The 20,354-nt window shown below is 45.2% G+C and overlaps 1 protein-coding gene across 1 annotated transcript in view; it reads left to right on the top strand.

The window, feature by feature from the left end:
• CSMD2 (CUB and Sushi multiple domains 2) overlaps positions 1-20,354 on the top strand; it is a 784,677-nt gene that overhangs the window by 501,184 nt on the left and 263,139 nt on the right. The window contains exon 12 of the mRNA XM_063140724.1: positions 4,414-4,526. Coding sequence (XP_062996794.1) covers positions 4,414-4,526 — 113 coding nt within the window. The remainder of the gene's footprint in view (positions 1-4,413; positions 4,527-20,354) is intronic.

Below are 20,354 nucleotides of genomic sequence, written 5' to 3'. Positions count from 1 at the left end.
CATGTCCAGGGCTTTGAGAGAGCTACTCTTAAAAGTCTGAGTTTGTGTTAACCATGTTCATGCTGAATTGGGTTGGCACCTCCTTTTTTCTGACATGCTTCTCAACTTTTCACAGCTATATGGCAGGCAGTATGGTCAACTCTGTGCTGGGGAAAGCTGTAGCTATTCAATTTAGCTGATGAAGATTAAGTTCATTTTTAGTAACAATTTCCTAGGATTTGCAATGTTCGATCAAAATGGAGAGGCAGGCAAGAAATAAATTTCTTCTTCTTCTTCTTCTTCTTCTTCTTCTTCTTATTATTATTATTATTATTATTATTATTATTATTATTATTATTATATTTAAGAAAAAAGTTTTTTTTTAAAAAAATAGTAATTTATGAAAAACCAAAACTGATCGATGCATCATCCCTATTGTTTGTTTCAATTTCTGATTTTGCATGCGTAAATATACATGTGCATGCAATGTTTGCCATCAGTATTAGATCCTTCATGTCTTCTCCACACAACCCCATCATTACTGATGTGTATGACCACATTTTTTTTAAAAAAAATCACTGCACAAAAGCAATCTTGACATGTTTGTTTTATGTGTACTCTACCTGTCTAGCAGGAAAAATGACACGCAAGGGGCTTTATATTAGGGGTGTGCTCCGCTCCATTATGGATCCCCGGATCACCTTCTAAGCCTGGTTCCTGATCGGATCGAGGGAGGTCTAGATCAGGATCCGAAGCGGTTCGGGGAGGGCGTGCACAGGCCTACTTTATATGTGTTCGTGTGTATGATTACATCAAGGCCCTTTTTTTGCTTTTTTATGGGTGCGCCTATGCATTAATAACACCACATAAAAAGGTGTCTGTGTGTGTGTGTGTGTGTGAAAATGCAAAAAAAGGTGAGTTGCAAAAAAAAAACCACCTTCCAGTATAAGTCTCAAAATTCTGCTGCTTAAAAATAACACCTGTTCATCTAATAACCTGAAACTTGTCAACATACTCTACCTGATCAGGTATGCAATTGTACAAAATTTCAAACTGATCTGATACATATTGCCACATATACACATAAGTTTAAAAATGCTGAAAATTGACATATTTGTATTTCCCCCCACAAGTTGCAGCTCAGCCTGTCATATATTTCTTTCAAAATGCTGATATATTTTATTCAGGCTTGTTAAGGAAGTGTTTTGGTGACAGCGGTGGGTTGGTGTTCCATCCTCCCCATCTGGATTTCGGCCTGAAAGATCTAGGGAAAGTGGGGGTGCATGGAATGGAGCTTGTTAGTTGTAATCATATTGGAGTGGAGGGAACAGTTGGCTATGAATAATTTCTTCAGCAGTCTTGGGTCTCGTCTTCCAGCAACCATTGATTTAAGTTTGTTACTGCTTAACTTCTCAGTTGTTCTCCCTTTTTAGTTTTACTGGACAACTGTGTGATCTAGTCATCTGTGGTTGTGACTGGCTGTGTTTGGTCTCACAGTAATTCTTGACTTTATTGCTGAATCAAACAGTCAAAAGATATCTTAGAGAGCAATCCTTTGGGTGTCTGGGCTTCAGGCTCTTGCTGGCAGGGCAGGTGGAGTGATGGAGGCTATTCTTCCCATTCCATCCTCACTTTTTGCATTTAACACTAGGCGACCCTCTGAGCCCATCTAACTTGCTCTCCCTGCCAGGGGTGGAGATGGGTCTGGAAATGGGGGTTGGGCTCGATGGCCTTGTAGCCCCCTTCCAACTCTGCTATTCTATGATTCTATGCTGTTGGATCCAGCAGATCTCTGCACCCAGTGGCCTGCCCCGCCCCCCAACATACCCATTTTCTCCCCTTCCTGAGGGCAGAACCCCACCATGGGGTTTCCCATTGCTGTTGGTAGGGTTTTCTTGGGTGCAGGGGAGATCCATTGGAGATCCCCTTTCCTTTGGTGTCGTTTTTTTTAAGACTGTAAGCCTGTGGGCAGGGACTGTCCTAAGAAATATTTTTATAAACTGCCTTAAGAGCTTTTTTTGGCTAAAGGGCAAGACAAAAGTGTGAAGAGGAGGAGGAGGATATGAGTGGAGCAGTGAATCTGCTCTGAGTTTCAAGGTGCTCTGCACCTTTGATAGCTCCTTTACAGAATTCTGACTGGAAGCAGGAGCAGATTCACTGGCATACTGACATCGAAGCCACCAGCTCCTACTGTCTGTGGCTGCTCAGATGCTGTCTAGGGGCCCTAGGACTGTTCTCGTATACCTTTTAGTATAAGAAAATCAATGCAGGAAATATTTTTAATTTGTAAGACTCCCCACGTTAAAAACAAAACACCTTCTGCAAATCAGAAACCACCACACCCAACACAAATGCCCTAGCACAACCCTTTTCTACTCTGCTGTTTTGTTTTGTTTTGTGCTTCCTTCATGGGAAGCATTCAGACAAAGGATGAATAGGTTTCACCCAACACTGCTCCAAGAGAGTGCCTGTCCCGAGATCACTCAGTTAGCCTCATACTGAAGATTTGAAGAGCTGTGTGAATTGTTTGTGATACAGCCATCCTTGAATTGCTATTTTCTTTCTGAAAGGTATGGGCTGCTTTTCCACAATTCAGTGCACACGAGCCAGTAAAGAAAACAAAAACACCCACCCCACAGACATAAAAGCATTACAATCAATAAAGGAACCATCAAGCAATCACAAAACCATCATAAAAACAGCATCAAATATATTAAATTTATTGGGGATGCAGGGGACAACCCAAAATCAATCAAGATAGCAGCAACACAGTCATTTCTAATCTGGTTCTCCATAAATCTGACGGGAGACAGAGGCTTTTGTTAACAACCTAAACTACATAGTGATGTGGCCCAGATGAGCGTCCTGGGGAATAGATTCTGTGCCATCAGTGGGGAGTGAACTGCATCCTTTGCCACAAAGGGTGTTATTTACTCCTCCTTGTAGGCCAGGGGTGCCCAGGACATGAGTTGGGATCTACTGATAGATTGCTGGGCAAGTTGCAGTGCATTGACAAGGATTTCTGACTCTCAGTTAACAATAGCAGCAACTAACAATAACCCCTCACACAAAAATAGGTCTCTGAAGAAAATGAAATGAAATAAAAACTTGTGAGGAAAAAAGGGGGTAGAGTTTTGTGTGAAAGGACTATGAGACCTGTTCTAGTTCTGAAAAATTCCTGGATTGAGTGGTCAGAAGCAGCCTGTTGTGTTCGTACACATACACCAGACCACCTGTTTTGTACCCAGCTTCAGTTGGTGGACCTCACTGTTGTAGTAGAAACCAAAGTAGATCCCACAAGCCCAACGTCTGCCCACACAAATATATTTGTTAGTGAGCTCTCCTGGGGTGGACTGGTCTGTAATGAATCCAGCCTCAAAACAAGAGGTTGCATGCTGCTCCTTTGATTATTCATGACCTGGTGAACCCTTTGGGTATTGCTTTGTTGTTCCTTGGTAGAATGTGCATCCAGTTACACAGCATCATCCCTGGGAATCTGTCCTTGACTGAGCTAGGCATCTATCAGGTGTCTCTCAATCCCACACTGGTGAAAGTCCCAAAGATCAAGGAGTTATTTGTTGTGATGATCTCAACTCTCACCACACAGCAGTTGGCTTCCCTGCAGGTTTCACTTCCAAGAGTTAAGCCACAGCAGCTCTCTGGAATTTTCATTTTGGCCAGAGAGGTACAATGTACAAAATGTAGATACAGAATTTACGGGACAATCTGCACAGAGCTGAGGGGCAACAGAGCCTGTGGTACACCTGGCTTCTAGACATTTTGTTTCTATTTGGTTTATTCATTACATTTCTGAGACAAAGCTCTCAGCTGATTTAACCTAGTGATTCAAAGCTGGTTGTTGTTGGCTTCACTGGTGGATTTGCCTTGGCCTTCATTTTAATTTGTGAGACTGGTTTGCATTCCCAATGTCGTTTCTTCTCATCAGCACCTTCAGATAAGATTTGTGCAATTCATGTTTGGTAAGCAAACTCTGTTCTTTCCTCCCAAAAGAATATATTGGTTTAGGGGCGTGAAATCCCTAGGACTGCCAACACTGGATTCTGACAATCCTGGTACCTGCAGGTGACCAGTGGGTGGAACCTGGGGTAGATTATCTGCCCAAGTACACACGTTAACTGTGCACAATAAGTGAAAATGCAGTTCCTTGCTTTAGCTCCAGAAATCTGGCAATAGAGTCACCTTACCCTGTGAGGCCATTTTGCTTTTGCCTAATTGCTCAGCAGTCCCAGAAAAATCCCCCTCCTGTAATATCAACTGTCTTATCTAAATTATTTTGACTTCCCATAACATTTGTTTGTTTTTTACCTGGGGAGGAGGAGGATCATCCCCTCCCACACCTGAATTCTCTTCAAATGTTATTTTTAGTTGTTGTTGTTGTTGTTATTCCTTCTCCTTTCTCTTCTTTCTTGACAGTTTAACAGGTACAACAGTTCCTGACCTGATTGTCAGCACCCAACATCAGATGTGGCTTTTATTCCAGACAGATAGTGTGAAGAACCTACTGGGGTTCAAAGCAACCTATGAAGGTAAACCAAGTTCCTATATGGGTTGATACATCTTCCTTTCCTGGAGGTTTCTTGCCCATGAGAAACCAAGGATTGCGATCATCATAAAAGTCAATGCAGATAGATGCCCATGGTAGAAAAGATTCAGAGCATCTTTTCTACACCGACTTACTTGTAAAGGAATATGTGTGTGTGTGTGTGTGTGTGTGTGTGTGTGTGTGTGTGTGTAATAAATACATGAATACTCCCCCAGCACTACAGGAGGAGATCAATGTAGCAAGTCAATTGCAGTTCAAGGAAGTTCACTACCATTACTGGTCTTTTCACGGAGGAATTCCAAGGTTCCCTGTGACCACCACATGAAAACCACTGGCATAGATAAATTTATTTATTTATTTATTTATTTTATTACATTTCTATACCACCCAATAGCCGGAGCTCTCTGGGTGGTTCACAAAAGTCTAGGTAGTAGGGATTCAGAGACCTGGTTTGCAAGATCACTGCAGCCTACCATGGCTTATTAGCCGCAGTGGTTTGCCGCATCCTCTCCTTAAGTGTGAACCCAGCGAGGGTGGGTTTGTTGGTTGACAAGCCACCCAAAACTCATGGGCTGTTTTAGGGTTGCAGGTGGTTTCTGAACTGCCCCAACAACCCATCCTCGCCAGGTTCATACATGACCCCCCTGCACCTTGAATATTCAAAATGGCGGTCGCCACTGCAAAGACTACCCCCACAGGAAAATGCACCCACTGTGGTTTGTCATTATGTGAGAACAAGTCCGGAGAGTAGAGTAGAAAGAGTTCTAGTTCAAATTCATGTGAGTGAGGGGTTGATGTGAAGGAGCCAACAGGGTGACACTTTTGTGTTGAGTGACTGTGCATTCAAAAACAGAGAGCGGGTGGGGGAGTTTGTGTTTGATTGTGCTAATATGTTCCTTTGCACACTGAGAAGCAAGGCAAGACAAAAGAGAACTTAAAGTGGAGCAATTAACCATTGTGAGGGAATTTGTCAAGTTTCCTCTCTTGCTCTCGGCTATGCCATACAATTCAACCATTCTTAGGGAATGCTTAAATTTTGTGATTTAAAAAACAAACAAAAAACAAGACAAACATCAGTTTTTGTTCCCTTTCTTCGGTCATGGTAATACAGATCTCCTGACATGTGTCTCCTGACTGGCAGCAACTCTACAAGGTCTTTGTAAGGAGTCTTTCATTTGAGATCCTTGAACTGGCAATGCCAGCAATGCAACCTGGGATGTTCCGCATGTAAAACTTGTGATCTTCCGACTGTACCATGAGGTTTCCCTAAAACATGAACATATAAAACCATCTTATACTGAACCAAGCCATTGGTCCAGTTAGCTTAGTATTGTCTACTCCAGGTGAAGGCAACCTGTTACCCTCCAGGTGTTTTGGACTGCAACTTCTGTAATTCCTCACAATTGGCCATGAATGACAGGGGCTCAGAGGAACTGTAGTCCAAAATACCTTGAGGGCTCCAGGTTACCAACACTTGGTCTATTCTGAATGGAAGGTCTCATGACAGAAAGGTATTTCCTAGTCTCATTACCCAAGATCCTTTCTAACAGGGATTGCCAGGGACTGATGTGTTTGACTACTGAACTGTGGTCCTTTCCGTAATTGGTGTCATACAAACAGATTTCCTTTGTACTCTTGATAAAATTTCTAATCTCCCCCAAGTTAAGGTTTGGAGAGGGACAAACTAGTTTTACTTAACACATTTAGAGATATCCATCCCTGGGAAAACTGTTTCATTTAAGCCTGATGGATTTCTGAGGGGTTTCCAATTTTGCATGTGTGGGGATGGGGGGAAGGATGGGGGGGGGGGGCTGTGCCAGATTTATTTATTTTTTTCAGACTCAGGGGAAGATTTTGCGTAAGAAGGCACCCTCACACAAATTGTCAGTTTTATCCACTCCACACATCTAGCCTAGCAGAGTCATATTTCATATCCTGGGAAATGAAACTGACAAGGATAGCTACAAGAGGGAAAGACGCCTCTATGGGGCTATACAGAAGACAGCCAAACCTGCAATCATGCACAGCTGTGCAAGTTTTGCAAAACATAAATAAATAAATAAAAATTTAAATACAACATTTACACACATTTCAAGACATAGCCCCCCCCCCCCCCAATTGTACAAATCACAATTTGCACAAGGCGGCCTTTTGTGCAAATTACCACCACTTTGAAAAATGGGGAATTTGTGAATTGGCTTAATCCACTACAAAACAAGCCAGAGCAAACAGAGGAAAATGGAACAAAATCTGGGGGAGCGGCCGGGGGGTGGGGGGAGGAAGCAAAGAGATCCATCTAGCTCCAACACCCAAATGGAACCCTCTGACATCCCTAAACACATGACATGTGGTTTTCCAATCTCCCTCCCAATCACCAGCATCCAGCAAGGTGGAGAAGGAGCAAGGAAATGCATGATGCCACAATGTGGCAACTCTGGGTGATTGGAAGCCAGCTCTTAAAAGTAGGGGCGGGGCGGTGGGGTTATAAGAACAACGCATAGGCAGTCTTGTGAACAACCATTCAGCTGCTCTTCTATCACGAATGAGAAACACTTCTAGGCGACCAGAAAATCAACCAGTTTGAAAATTAGCAGTCAACTGAGTTTATGCCACCCCCTTTTCGACTGCCAGTGAATATTACAAATGACCGACATACATTAGTGAGGACAGAAAAGCTTACTAAAATAAATACATAAAGTGAGGGCCAGTTACTTCTGCAGACTTATTTGCAAAGCTGCAGCATGTGGCACTTAAATGGGGTGTCTTTCTTACCTTCCTATCAAAACAATTGTCTGTGTCCTTCTTAAAGTGTGCCACCCAGAACTGGACCATGCAATCCAGGGCCATGTACGAATCATGATGACATCACTAGCTTGATGTAACCAATCAGATTGCTCCTGATGGTCCCTGGGTGCAAATGCAGCCCTCCCATCCCCCTTACTCTGCATGGGGGCGTGCAGGGAAGGGGGAATGCACTCTTATTGACCCGGCAATGGGACCAGTGCGCTCTCTGCCCTGCCAAGTGCACTGCTCCAGCTCTATTCACTGGAGTAAAATATGGTTAGAGATTGAAATTCAGTTGTGAATGCCTTTCGTTGGATGTCCACTCAAATATGTGTCCATATTCTGCTCAAACTTGTCACCTGTGCACAGGTGGATCAGGGTGAAAGGGATGACATCAGGTGGGACATGTTCCCCCTTCCCCTCGATATCTGTATACTTGGAAACAGTGTGACATTCTTCTACAAAGAGGGGCATCATGTTCATGAAATGTGCCCCCTCTCCTTCAGTTCTAGTGTGAATAGCGAAATACAGGGGGCATCGCACGCAGGCTGCTGGGAGCTTCTCCCTTGAGGGTTTTGCTTCCTTCTAATTGAACTTGCTGTATGAAAGGGGTGGGGGAGGATAGAGGTGATCCATCCTGTCTTGAAAGCACTCTGAGTTGGAGCATAAGGCATTTTTTTTTTAAGGGAAGGCAGCAATTAGGGGGCTGTAGCTTAGCGGATGAAACTATGTGCAACATACTCACAAGTTTTTGGATGCAGTTTTATGGCCAGCTTGTCTGAAAGAAACTACAACTAATGGATCCTTGTAAAGTTAAGGAGGATAAAAATGCAGCAAAATTCCCTGGGAGAAAAGGAGAGGGGGAGCTGGCTTATATAGTATGTTTAAATAGCTATATATCCTGGGGACGTTCCCCATCTTGGAGTGCAATGGTGTGCTAGAGTGCCAGTGTGGAAAACAGAATTGCCAGTCTTACTCCTGGTTATAAGATGGGGAAGAAGATACCCAGGGAAGGGGAAGGAGAGAAAACTGGAGCAGTAAAATTGTTTGTGGCCTTCGAAGGAAGAGAAAGGTGGCCTTAGATTTAGAAATCTCCCCATTGCCAAAAGAGGGAGAATTGTTTATTGCACCCACTGAGGGTAGGGCTGGACGTTTCGGGGATGTGAAGTCTTGCTGGAGCTCTTTCTTGACTTGAGCCCTAGCCAGTGGAGGCTGGCTGCTCTGATATCCGTGGGGCAGTGAATCCGCTCTGGGTTTCAGGCAGGACCAGCCACAACTCTAAAGGAGCTCTCCAAGGGGCAGAAACATCTTGGATAGCTCCATTGGAGTGCTGACTAGTTCTGACTAAAACCCAGGGTGGATTCACCATCCCATAATTCCCTGCCTCCACTGATAATTATGCATGGTATAGAGAAAGAGGACCTCTCATGATAATACCAGAACTCAATGGGATCATCCAGTGAAGCTGTATGTTTGGAGAGTCAGGAGAGATAAAAGGAAGGACTTCTTCACACAGCTCATAGGTAAACTCTGGGATTTACTACTGTGAGTTGCACTGACGGCCACTAACTTGGACGGCTTTAAAAGCGGATTAAACAAATCCTGGAGGATAAGGCTATCAATGGCCATGAGCCATGATGGCTGTATATGGCCTCTGTATGCCAATTGCTTGGGAACACAAGCAGGAGGTGAATCCGCTCTGGGCTCCAGCTAAAACTCTGCTCTGCACCATGGAGAGATCCTTTAGAGCAGCCTTCCTCAACCTGGGGCGCTCCAGATGTGTTGGACTACAACTCCCAGCGCCCCAGGTTGAGGAAGGCTGCTTTAGAGTTCTGACTGGATTCACTGCCCACTGGTATTGGAGCCGTCAGACTCCGCTGCCCTAGCTCCACTTGGTATTTGTTTAGGGCCAAATCGCACATCAATGGAACTGCCTACTTCTGCCTTTGAGTATGAGGTTGTTTTCTGCTTTCCCCCCAGTTGCCATGGGGTTTGTGTGTATGATCCAGATTGAGACCATGCGGCTGGGGTCTTTAAGACTCCCCCACCTTTTGCGGTCCGAATTTGGATCAGATCCAAACACCTGCAGTTTGTTTTATTGGATCAGGACTGCAGGAGGAGGGAAAGGGTTAACAGTTCAGATCACACACACACACACACTTGGCAATTCTTGAAGTTGGGAGGAAACACTACACTCAAGGGCAAAAGTGCACCGCTGAGGCCATGTGTAGCTGGCCCCTTAGTTTATTCAGAGGTCCAATCTCAGAGACTGAAGGATTGATGGTTTTCTGTATTTCACAGAGCCCTTTTAAATCTAGACGATGGCATGAATCAGCGCTCCAGTTCCACAACTCCTCTCACTTTGCAAGCAATACACTGTTCACCCTGAGGCAAACTTGCAACCATTTTTAACCAAATCAGTGACTTCAGCTTCTTGGATGCAAAGCAAATGGGATTTCATAAGCCTGAAGTCTGATTGATGCAGGTTATGTGAACCAAAGAGAAAAAAACCTACACGTTATGCTAATTATGTATAATAATAATAATTATTATAATTATAATTATAATTTTATTTATTTGTTACCCGCCTCTCCCTCCGGTACTATGTAGTTAGTATGTAGCCAAAGATTAGCTTTTTGTTTATGTTAGGGTATCTGTGGGCAGCCCCTATTTCCACCAGGGCCACTGTGCTCCAGGAGGGAAGGGGCAAGCCTCCCCCCACTGTTTTCCCTCTCTTAAAAAAGAGGGAAGGTGTCTCCATAGATGCCCCCCTCTGAGAATTGCAGGAGGAAAAAATGATGAGGAAGAGAAAGTTTGATTCTCCCACTCTGCTGCATGGTAGCCACAAACTGAATCAGGGTTGTGCACACTTACACTACTATAAACAACAACAACAAAACAACATTCAGCTACACACAGGGATTCCCAACCTTCTTGGGTTGGGAGACACACTAGATGCATTCAAGAGGCAGCTGGACAACCATCTGTCAGGGATGCTTTAGGGTGGATTCCTGCATTGAGTGGGGGGTTGGACTCGATGACCTTATAGGCCCCTTCCAACTCTGCTATTCTATGATTTGGAATTTTGAGAGAATGTCAGCAAAACACCCATTAACCAGGAGACCAACAGTTGAGACTAAAAGAAAAGTCACCTGCCCAAGAGCAAGGCAGAGGTGGAATCTGAACTCCAAAACAGAAAAACAGTCTTTCGAACCCAAATAAAGATAATGCTGGGTGGAAGCCCTTTGCTTTGCACTGTGCCAGTCTTCAAGTCAAAAATTAATTATTTTCAAAAAGCATACAATTATAATCATAAAAGGCAGGGGGCTTGCTGGGTGTGATGTTGGAGACCCAGGCATAATGTGTAGTTTGGCTGTGCAATCATTCTGACAACAGGACAGCTTTCTATCATAGCAATAACGTACGTTCAACATATGCAGATGTTAAACCCAGATCTCTATATGGCAGGCTTTCATTCTCGGGGTCATGTCTGATGTTGCCGTCAATATCAGGTGGGGTTTTCCTCCGTTTCCTCTCTCCCACTTTGGGGTTGCTTTCCCCCTTACATTTGAGATTCATGCTTAATGCACCCTTAGAAATTATTGGGAGCAATATGTGGGAGTTGTATTCCAAAGACAGCTTTGGAATTTTGAAGATGAGGAAACATTTCTAGGTCCTTATGACACCTTAGCTTATCTCATGCGGATGTAAAAACTGGGTCTCGGTAAAGCTATACCTTATTGCAATGCAAAGACCCCCTGCAAGAAGGAGCATAAAAAGGCACAGCTTGAAGAGTCCTATAGCAAGTTTTCTGCCAAATGTTGCCTAAGGCCATTTTGAATGTTTCTATTGGACAACAAATGTAAAACGAAGCAAAATGTGTTTCTAACACTAACAACATTTCTTGTGTGTGTTTGCAGAGGGGATGTTCACACATCTGTGTTTTGCCTAAAGCAACACTTTTAAGTAGAATTTGGACATTTCACTGCAACATAGAAGATCTATGGGAATTCAAGATAGGGATGGAAGAATCAATCTATTCTGATTTCTGTCATTTGCTTATTTTCCAGTCTTGAGTTTGGTTTGTCCAAAATATTATTATTTTTAAAGTTTGCATGAAAATTTATACACATTTGAGTGAGCATATGTCCTAATACATTCACTTTTGAAAGCAATGTTTGCCTACTATAGACTTGTTTTTTGCAAACAATTTTCCTAATATTATTTTCACTATCTAGATTTTTGTTTGCACGCATTATTATTATTATTATTATTATTATTATTATTATTCTCCATTGAAAAATTCAGAGAAGTGTGAGTCTTGGAGAATAACTGAGTTCCAGTTCATGCATTGGTTTGAAAGTGAAACATCAGGTAATTAGGAATTTAGGCATTAAAATGCAAACTGAATAATTTCTTTCCCATCCCTACTTCAAGGGAGGCAAAATGAGTGCAATCATCAATTAATTAAAAGTGCAATCCTGTGTCTTGTGCCCTCGCTGGTCGGAGGCTTATGAACATCCAGTGGAGAACTGGAGGAGAGGCAGAGGCCATCTCCATCTCTTCCGCTCCTCCTACTCTGCATTTTCGCTAGACAGTTTTTTTGCCCATCTAGCTGGAGGCATTCTGGGGGCAAAGAGAAAGAAGCTGGAGAAGCCTTGGGACAGCTCTTATCCCAGCCTCTCCAGCCTCCTCCCCTCCCCACCCACTGGAATGCCCCTTTGCCTCTTTCCCAAGGTTGAGTTCCCAGCAGCCGGCACAGCTCTTTCCGCATTGGCTACAAGAAGGAGTGGGAGGGAGGCAGAGCATGGATTCCTGGATCCACGAACAGAAGTGCTGCCCAGGAATCCAAGGTGGCCTATGCCTCCCCCCCACCCCCAGATGCTGTCTAGGGGCTGTAGGATCCCGCCATACTTTAATATACACACCCCACCTTTCTTTATAAATAAACTCAGTTTATTTATTTATTACATTGATAGCCCCCCCCCCCCCATGTCATGGTTCCTTCCCTCATATCGTAGATAAGACAGAGAGACGGCCATTCTCCCAAGGTCACCCAGTGCGCTTCATGGCTGGCTGGGGATGTAAAGCAGGTTCTTCCTGGTCCACACCTGCTTCTCTAATGAAGGGGTAAGTGACATGGTGCCTGCAGGTATCAATGCACCCCCAGACACCTCTCTTGCTGTGCACCAAAGTACCCCCACCCCACTCACATTTTTCTCCCCCCAATTCACACTGCCTTACTGACAGCTGGGACAGCTGTGAAATAGGTTCCTATTGGTGGGTACAACAGACTTGTTTAGTGCTTTGGGACCCAGACTCCACCTCTACCATATACTCCATCTTTGGAGCAAGTTAATTGTCCTTTGCCATGCTCCCATGGTAGCCATTTTTGTGTTGGTGCCCAGAACCATTTCTCAAATTGCCAAATGTGCCCACAGCCCCAAAGGGTTACTTAGCCTAGATCTAACTGCTACACCATGCTGCACTGCTCCACACTGGCTCCCCAAGGCAGCTGAGACCAGACTATTCATGAGCAAAGAGGAGTCTTGTGGGATTTCCCAAAGGTGTGTGAGCCCCACCCAAAGTCCTCACATGCCTTGACTATCCAAGTCTTCTTGAACAAAATAGCTTAGTGTTTTTAAATGTCAACAAATATCTACAGTAATCCTGTCTGGAGGCAAGAGAAAGAGAGGAAAGCTTTGGGGTGGGTGGGTGGGGGGAGGGGGAGATGCCAATCAGCTTGACTCTCGCTTTCATAATCCATTAAGATCAGCCTTCTCAGCTGGACTTCATTACAGTAGCTGAGTAACTTGTCTAATCCACTAATTAAAGTCTTTAGTGGGGCTGAATTTTCATATTGAAGTGTAATTGGATAAATAATAGATTTAAAATAAGCAAGCCTATGAGCAAAAAACAATGGGTTTGGTGTTTTTTTTTTTAGTTAATCTCCCCTCCTTCCCGTGGCTTTTATGTTTTCCAATCCTACAGTCAGGTAGAACCAAAGAACGTTCCAAACCACAGAAGTCTTGAATTCATCGCCATCGTTGCATCTATTCACATACAAATATAAAAGGGGAGGTCTCATGTTTTTTAAAATATATACACACACACACACACACACACACGAAGGGGATGTGGGCAAGGTTGGTGGAACCTTCTCAGCTTGACTGCCTGTCATGACTAACCCAGAACTGATTGAGACCTTTCAAATGGAGTCAGCAGATACTGGCTGTGTTCAGACAACACTTTAGTCTATGGTGGGTGGTCAACTCACGGTTGGGTTTTTTTGCAGGTACTCCCTACACAACGGCTGGGTTCGGACGACACGATAATCAATGGGGGTGGGGAAGGAGGCAACTGTCAGTTGAGTTGATTATTGTGTTGTGGGGGGACACACAATGCAGACACAATGGACAGTACATTATTTTTTTGAATTAAGCAGTGCAGAAAAACAATGGGCTACTCTGTTGTTTATCCATTAATAAATTGATTAAAATGTTGTGTGGAGAGCCCTCTCTCTCTGTTGAGTGCACTTCTCCATTGGCCATTGAGTTCTCTGGCAGGAGAAGCTGAAAACACCCTGGCTGCTCCTGTACAGCTTACAGAACTCACAATGGCTGATGGGATGTGGCCAGGAGGAGGGAGGGAGGAGCACCAGCAGATCAGGCAAACACTGGGAATCTCAGCTGCACGACGGGGGTGAGGGGTAACATGTTGTGTGAGGAGTACAGGAAATTAATGCACTGTGAGTGTGTTATTACCCCCTTCGCTGCCTAATACGTTGTCCAAACTCAGCCAACATGTTCCTACACAACTGTGGGTGATTAAGACTTGCATTGAGTGGATTTACAGTCAACCTGGCATTTGATTGACACAGCCTGCCGCCCCTCTCCCCACCTTCCCTCCTCCCTCAGTCCTCCTGGTGCCATCCCAGCAACCTCTGCAAGTTGTGCCAGCTGTAGCAGAGCAGCCAGCATGGTTTTGGCCACTCTTGCCCAGGAACTTTCTAGGCAGGTGAAAAAGTCCACTCAGCAGGTCACAAACTCCACTGGCTTAGTTCAGACAACACAGTAGCCACTGGTTATGTGACTAATCAACTCTGAAACCAGTTGTGTTTTTCCAGTGATTTTTTTTTAATGAAAAAGTCAACTGTGGGGTGGTTTTTACCTGACAGATGACACAATTACCAACAGTTGACCAAACCACTAAAACCACTGGTGCTTATTGTGTTGTCTGAACCAGTTAACGTGCAATGGCTCCTGTAGAGTTCTGACTGAAACACAGAGTGGATTCACTGCCCCACTGACTTTGGTGCCACCAGCCTTCACTAAAGGGCACCCAGTAAGATTCATGGAGGAGCAGGCGTAGGGGTCAGATCTCTTAGCCACCCTATCCCCTACTCTCCTTCTACTCCTTCACCTGCCCACTGATCTGTTCCTCACACAAGTTCTTCCAGCTCTGGAACGGCCACCTCTGCTACAGTGAGACCAGAACCCCATAGGGCTCCTTCTCCTCTGGCTCTCCCTTCCTCTCCCTGTTTCTCCTGCCACAAGAACAGTGGGTTCCTTTGAGTGATCCTGCGTCACACAGTGGATCTCTCCCAGCCCTCCTTCCCTCACTCTGTGGATGCTTGCAGTTTGCATACTGCGTCTTTGTTTTCCTCCCTTCTTCTTCTAATGTAGTTCCTGCAATGCTTAAATGCCCCATCTCCTCCTACACCACCACCCACCCCACCCCCTGCCAAGTCCTCTCAAAACAGGTCCTGTTTGCTTTGTTCACCCCCATTCTTTCCCCATTAAATATACTGGCTCTTGTAAATATAAATATCTATAAATATCTATTAATGTTAGTGTCTGTCTATCTATCTATCTATCTATCTATCTATCTATCTATCTATCTTCACCCCCAAGTGTTTAAAGAGCACTGAAGCAGATGAAGAAGCCAAGCATCCAGTTTTCTGCTACAGCTGTTCCCAGAGATTCACCTGGGTCTTGTTTACCTTTAAGAAACAAGAATATAAGTAAACGGGAGCAGCTTAAGGTTATGCCTCAAAAGGGATGAGCTGCATTAGCTATGTAGCACAGCCATAACCTCATTTCCCCAGCCATTTGGAAGGTGGGGGTACTTTCATGTGTGTGTGTTTTTATAAATCAAAACATCTCTCACTGCAGAATGCAGCCACTGCACCAGGCAAAGCTGGGAGAATGGCCACACACCCACGCTATTGCTGCAACTCCCTGCTTCTTCAGGGAGTGTGCAACCCCATCTAGTGTAGGCCATTCACCAGTCCCTCCATTGAAGGCCTAATCTCTCTGTCTAGTAGGGTGGCCACATGTCCTCATTTACAGAGGAGAGTCCTCTATTTGAAGGTCCCCTCTGCTTGAATAATCTGTCTGGTCCAAATCTGGTTTAAAGATAAAGACCTGGAGGAAGGGAGAGCAAGAGGGGCCTTGAATTGGGTGGGCAACACTTAGCACCTGGACATAGGGATTGTTGTGGGGGTTCAAGAGGGTTTGGTGCCTGGTGGACTCCCCACCACCACCACACTTGGCCTCCCAGCACCCGCTTGCCAAACTGCTGTCACTAACTGGGCCCATTCACCAAGCACCAGCACCCAGCAGCTGCCCATCCTCTTAGAGAGCCACCATTTTGTGTAAAAATGGCAGCTCGGGGGTTTCCGGAAATGTAATGTTATGTATCTGGGGGCTGCAAAGGGGCCATTTACACAACGTTACAGGCGCTCCCCAGACTGGTGACATGACATGCAGGCGGCAAGAAGGGATGGAGGTGAGTTCATCCATCCTTACCTGGACACCAGTCTTCCCCACTGTGGCGAGATGCATTTCTACTTAAATGTATTTCTACCTAGATAGCAAATATTTATAAATTTTTGTCTACACGTATAAATTACTAGGGGTGTGCACGGACCCCCCGCTCCGCTTCACTTGCAGATCCGCCATTTTCCGGATCGGGCCGCTCCGCCCCGCCCCCGCTCCGCCCACTTCCGCTCCGCTCCGCCCGGAGCTCCGGATCCGGATCCGGAGCTCCGTTTTCCCCCCCCATAGGCTTGCATTGAAAGCTAAAAAATTATACAACTTTTTTTCTGTTCAAGTTAGAAACCTCATGTTTGGCACCATGACACCTCATGGGGATATACACACGCATGCCAAGTTTCAAAGCAATCCCATCATCCCCTGATTTTTGGCGAATTTTTGAAAATCGGGCACCCCACACACAACATCCCTGTGAGGTGGGCAGGGGAGGAGGGAGGGAAGGCAGGCAGGCATGCAGCTGGCATTTCTGGGGGCATAAGGAAGTGAGCCAAGGATAAGCCAGTAATGCATATAAAATGGAATAAATCAATCAATAAACAAAGGAGGGGTGGAATTAAAAGCAGCAGTGTTGCTCAATAAACAGCAAGAAGAATTTTTTTAAAAAGGCTATATCTGTCTTTTACCAGCAATAGGGGGACGTGCCCGGGGGAGGGGGAAGTAGCTGCCAGTTCAAGACACTGACAGCCACCAACAGCTCTGAGAAGAAGTAAAACGCTCACTTCGACTCAGAACAGGCATTGCTCCACCACTGAAAAGTGACCATTCACTTCAACTCATGATAGGCATTGCTCCACCGTTTTACTCTCTTTGGAAGGCTCTAATGGCCTTCCAGTGCAGGAGAGAGTGGGGGCACATCCACGATGAGATGCCCTAGGGGAGCTCATCCCCTTGCACCACATCTATTCAGTTGTTCACCAAGGTTAGGGTGGGGAGCAGTGCTGTGTTTCTATCTCTTATTCTTGGCTTAGTATATGATTTCAGGTTGTGTTTGTGCATTTGGTGGGGCTACTGTGTTAAAAAACACGGGGAAAAGCCCGTTCAGATGAAGAAAGAGAAGTTTCCCAGAATCCCAAGTTACCTGTTTTGCCTATGCCCTCCTCCAACTTTGGGATCACCATGACCGGGAGCTGACTCTGCCCCTCAGCCCTTTGAAAAAGGTATTTTTCCCGCCGATTTTTTAAAAACTTCTAGCGCGCGACCCGTACGACGCAGAAAGTTGAGAGTAGTCTCAAAATGACCCCCATCCACGACTCTCTGTGCACAAGAATTTTCAGAATGATAGCTTAAACCCCCCGCAGTTATCCCCGATTCTTTCCCTCAATGCAATCCTATGGGCGAAAAGCCGAAAACGCCGTTTGAGCCGCGCGGTTGACCCGATTTTCACAAAAATATAGCACGCGACCCAGACAACGCAGAGAGGTGAGAGTGGTCTCAAAATGACCCCCATCCACGACTCTCTGTGCACAAGAATTTTCAGAATGATAGCTTCAAAAACAACGTAGTTATGCGCGATTATTTGCCGCAATGCAATCCTATGGCGAAATGTTTTCAAGATGGCGACCGGAGCGCTCCGCCTGAACTCGGAGCTCCGAAAAATGGCCGCTTCTCTTCGCCTTGCTTCTAGGGGGTCCGCGGTCCGCTCCTACTCCGCCTCTGGGTAAGGCGGAGCAGGCTAATCCGCTACTGCTTCTACGCTCCTAATCGGAGCGGAGCACATCCCTATAAATTACCATATGTATCGTTATACGTATCTGTGCCCTCTTTGTCCTCTTTTTGGGGGTGATCCATCCTCACTTTTTTGGCAATGCATATGTGGCCACCCTACTGTCTGGAGACAACCATTCATTGTATTGGGGTATGAACAGGAAGTGAAGATTTGGGAGAACATTATTCTTCAACCGATGTGAGGGTTGCATTAAAAACAGGTCCTAAAATCTATTTTTTCAATGCTAAAATCTCTTTAATACTGGCACATAGTGTCAGCGGAGCTATTCTCAGATTAGTCAGTAAGGCCTACCTTGTTTAAATTGTTTTAGACCTTTTGTCCAAGAAGTCATGAAAAGGCAGCCATATTACATGTCAAACGTCCCATGTTAAATCCCTAATATTGCTTTGTAAAGGGATTTCAGATACCCCATTGTTGGAGAGTTGCTTGAAATGTCAGAGTGCTTGTTTAGCGTGTGAAAAGGTAGTTTATTATTGTTTGTTTGTTTGTTATTTCATTTCTATACTCCCCAATAGCCAAAGCTCTCTGGGCAGTTCATAAAAATTAAAACCATTAAATACAATTCACAGTATAAAACAAACCATGATATAAAAAGCACAATATAAAAGCACAACCAGGGTAAAACTGAGCAGCAATGCAGAGATTTAGACAGATTAAAAATACAGATTTCAAACGGCGAAGTTAAAAGACTAAGATGGTAAACTGTTAAAATACTGGGAAAACAAAAAGGTCTTCACTTGGTGTCAAAAAGAAGCATAACGTAGGCGCCAGGCGGACCTCTCTAGGGAGCACATTCCACAGTCATAGTGCCACAGCCGAGAAGGCCCTCCTCCTGGTAGCCACCTGCCTCACTTCCTTTGGCAGGGGCTCGCGGAGAAGGACCCCTGAGGATGATCTTAGGGTCCAGTCGGGTGCATAGGTTTATATCTTATATTTATATCCTGCCTTTTCCACCAAGGAGCCCAAGGCAGCACATATGACCCTGCTGCTCCCCATTTTATCCTCACACCAACCCCGTGAAGAGGGCTGGGCAAAGAGTCAGTGGCCATAGCTAGACCTACCGTGTCTGGCACGACAGGGGGGAGGATCTTGCGATATGGTTATCGTGAGATCTCCCCCTCTCTATACACGCGGCGTGTGACGTCCCAGGAAGAAGAGGACGTTTGGTGTGTTTTTAAAAGAAGATGGAGCCCACGAGCACTCGTGGGCAAACGGTAAGGTTTTTTTAATAAATAAATAAATTTCCCCACCCCCAATGGGCACAGAGCTGCGGAGGAAGTCTGTGCCGCATGCCCAGGTCCTGGCACCTCACGGTTACTCGCGAGAAGCCGGGACAAACCGTGACGCCCAGCCACACATTCCACGGTCTCGGGATCATCCCGAGACCGTGGAAAAAAGCTGGTTAAAAGGGTAGGGTGATATTCCGGGCCAAGGGAAGGATCATCCCTCCCTGCTCCCAGGATTCCCTGTGCATCATGTGAACGTACAGGGAAGATCCCAGGACGATCCCCGTGATATTGCCCCATCTAGCTATGCCCAGTGACTGGGCCAAAATCACCCATGAGCTTCATGATGAGTGGAGACTTCAACCCAAGTCTCCCAACCCCTCGTCCAGCACGCTAGCCACGATAACACATTGACTTCCCCATCATCCGGAATTGCTGGATAAGCACCAGCACACTCTAACTATTCCAGCAGATTGTGTTTCTAACTACTAAACCACACTGGTAGTTGGTTGTTGTCCACATCCTCCTGCTGAGTTTCTCCTCAGGGGAAGAGCACCTGTTCTTTGTGCAGAAGGTCCCAGGTCCAGTCCCTGGCATCTCTAGGTAGTGCCGGGGAAGCACCCTGTATGAAACCATGCGGAGCGATCGCATGGCCCCCTTCTACCAGGCAATGCTAAGCTGGAAAGACGAATGTCGGACTCCGTAGGAGGCACTTCGTATGCTTAAGCGGCTTGTGCACTGAACTCTTTGTCTCAACCAAGGGATGAGTGGTAAATGCAAATGGGGACACCATAAATAATCCAGATATTACTAAACTCAATTAGGAGATAAAGTTTCCCAGAAGCCCTTTCCTGCACATGGCACAAAGTACAGCTTTCACCAAGAGGAAACTGTGGAGTCTGAGTGAGTCACGGGTTGCTGAATAGCTCAAGGTTAGATACCGCATGGGACAGGAAGCAGAATGAAAGATGCCCACTAAGTAGGGATGTCTGTTCCCAGGAAATCCAGTCCATTTTGGACACACTGGATTTCTATACTCTTACCTACTCAGCTTGCATTTGTTAGCCAAGCCTCACGTTTTTCTGGAAACCGGGAACTTTTCGACGGGTTATTATTAGTTGTGTAAATGGACATTTGCATAAATTGCTGCTGAAATTGGTGTAATTGGTGCAAATTGCAGCCATGGTTTACATAAATTTGTGCAAATTAAGCACATCCTGACCGAAATTTGTGCAAAT

This window comes from Elgaria multicarinata, chromosome 13, assembly GCF_023053635.1.
Source record: "Elgaria multicarinata webbii isolate HBS135686 ecotype San Diego chromosome 13, rElgMul1.1.pri, whole genome shotgun sequence".
Classification (NCBI taxonomy): Eukaryota; Metazoa; Chordata; class Lepidosauria; order Squamata; family Anguidae; genus Elgaria; species Elgaria multicarinata.
Note: the sequence above shows the minus strand (reverse complement) of the source record. Positions and strands in the feature narration are given on the sequence as shown.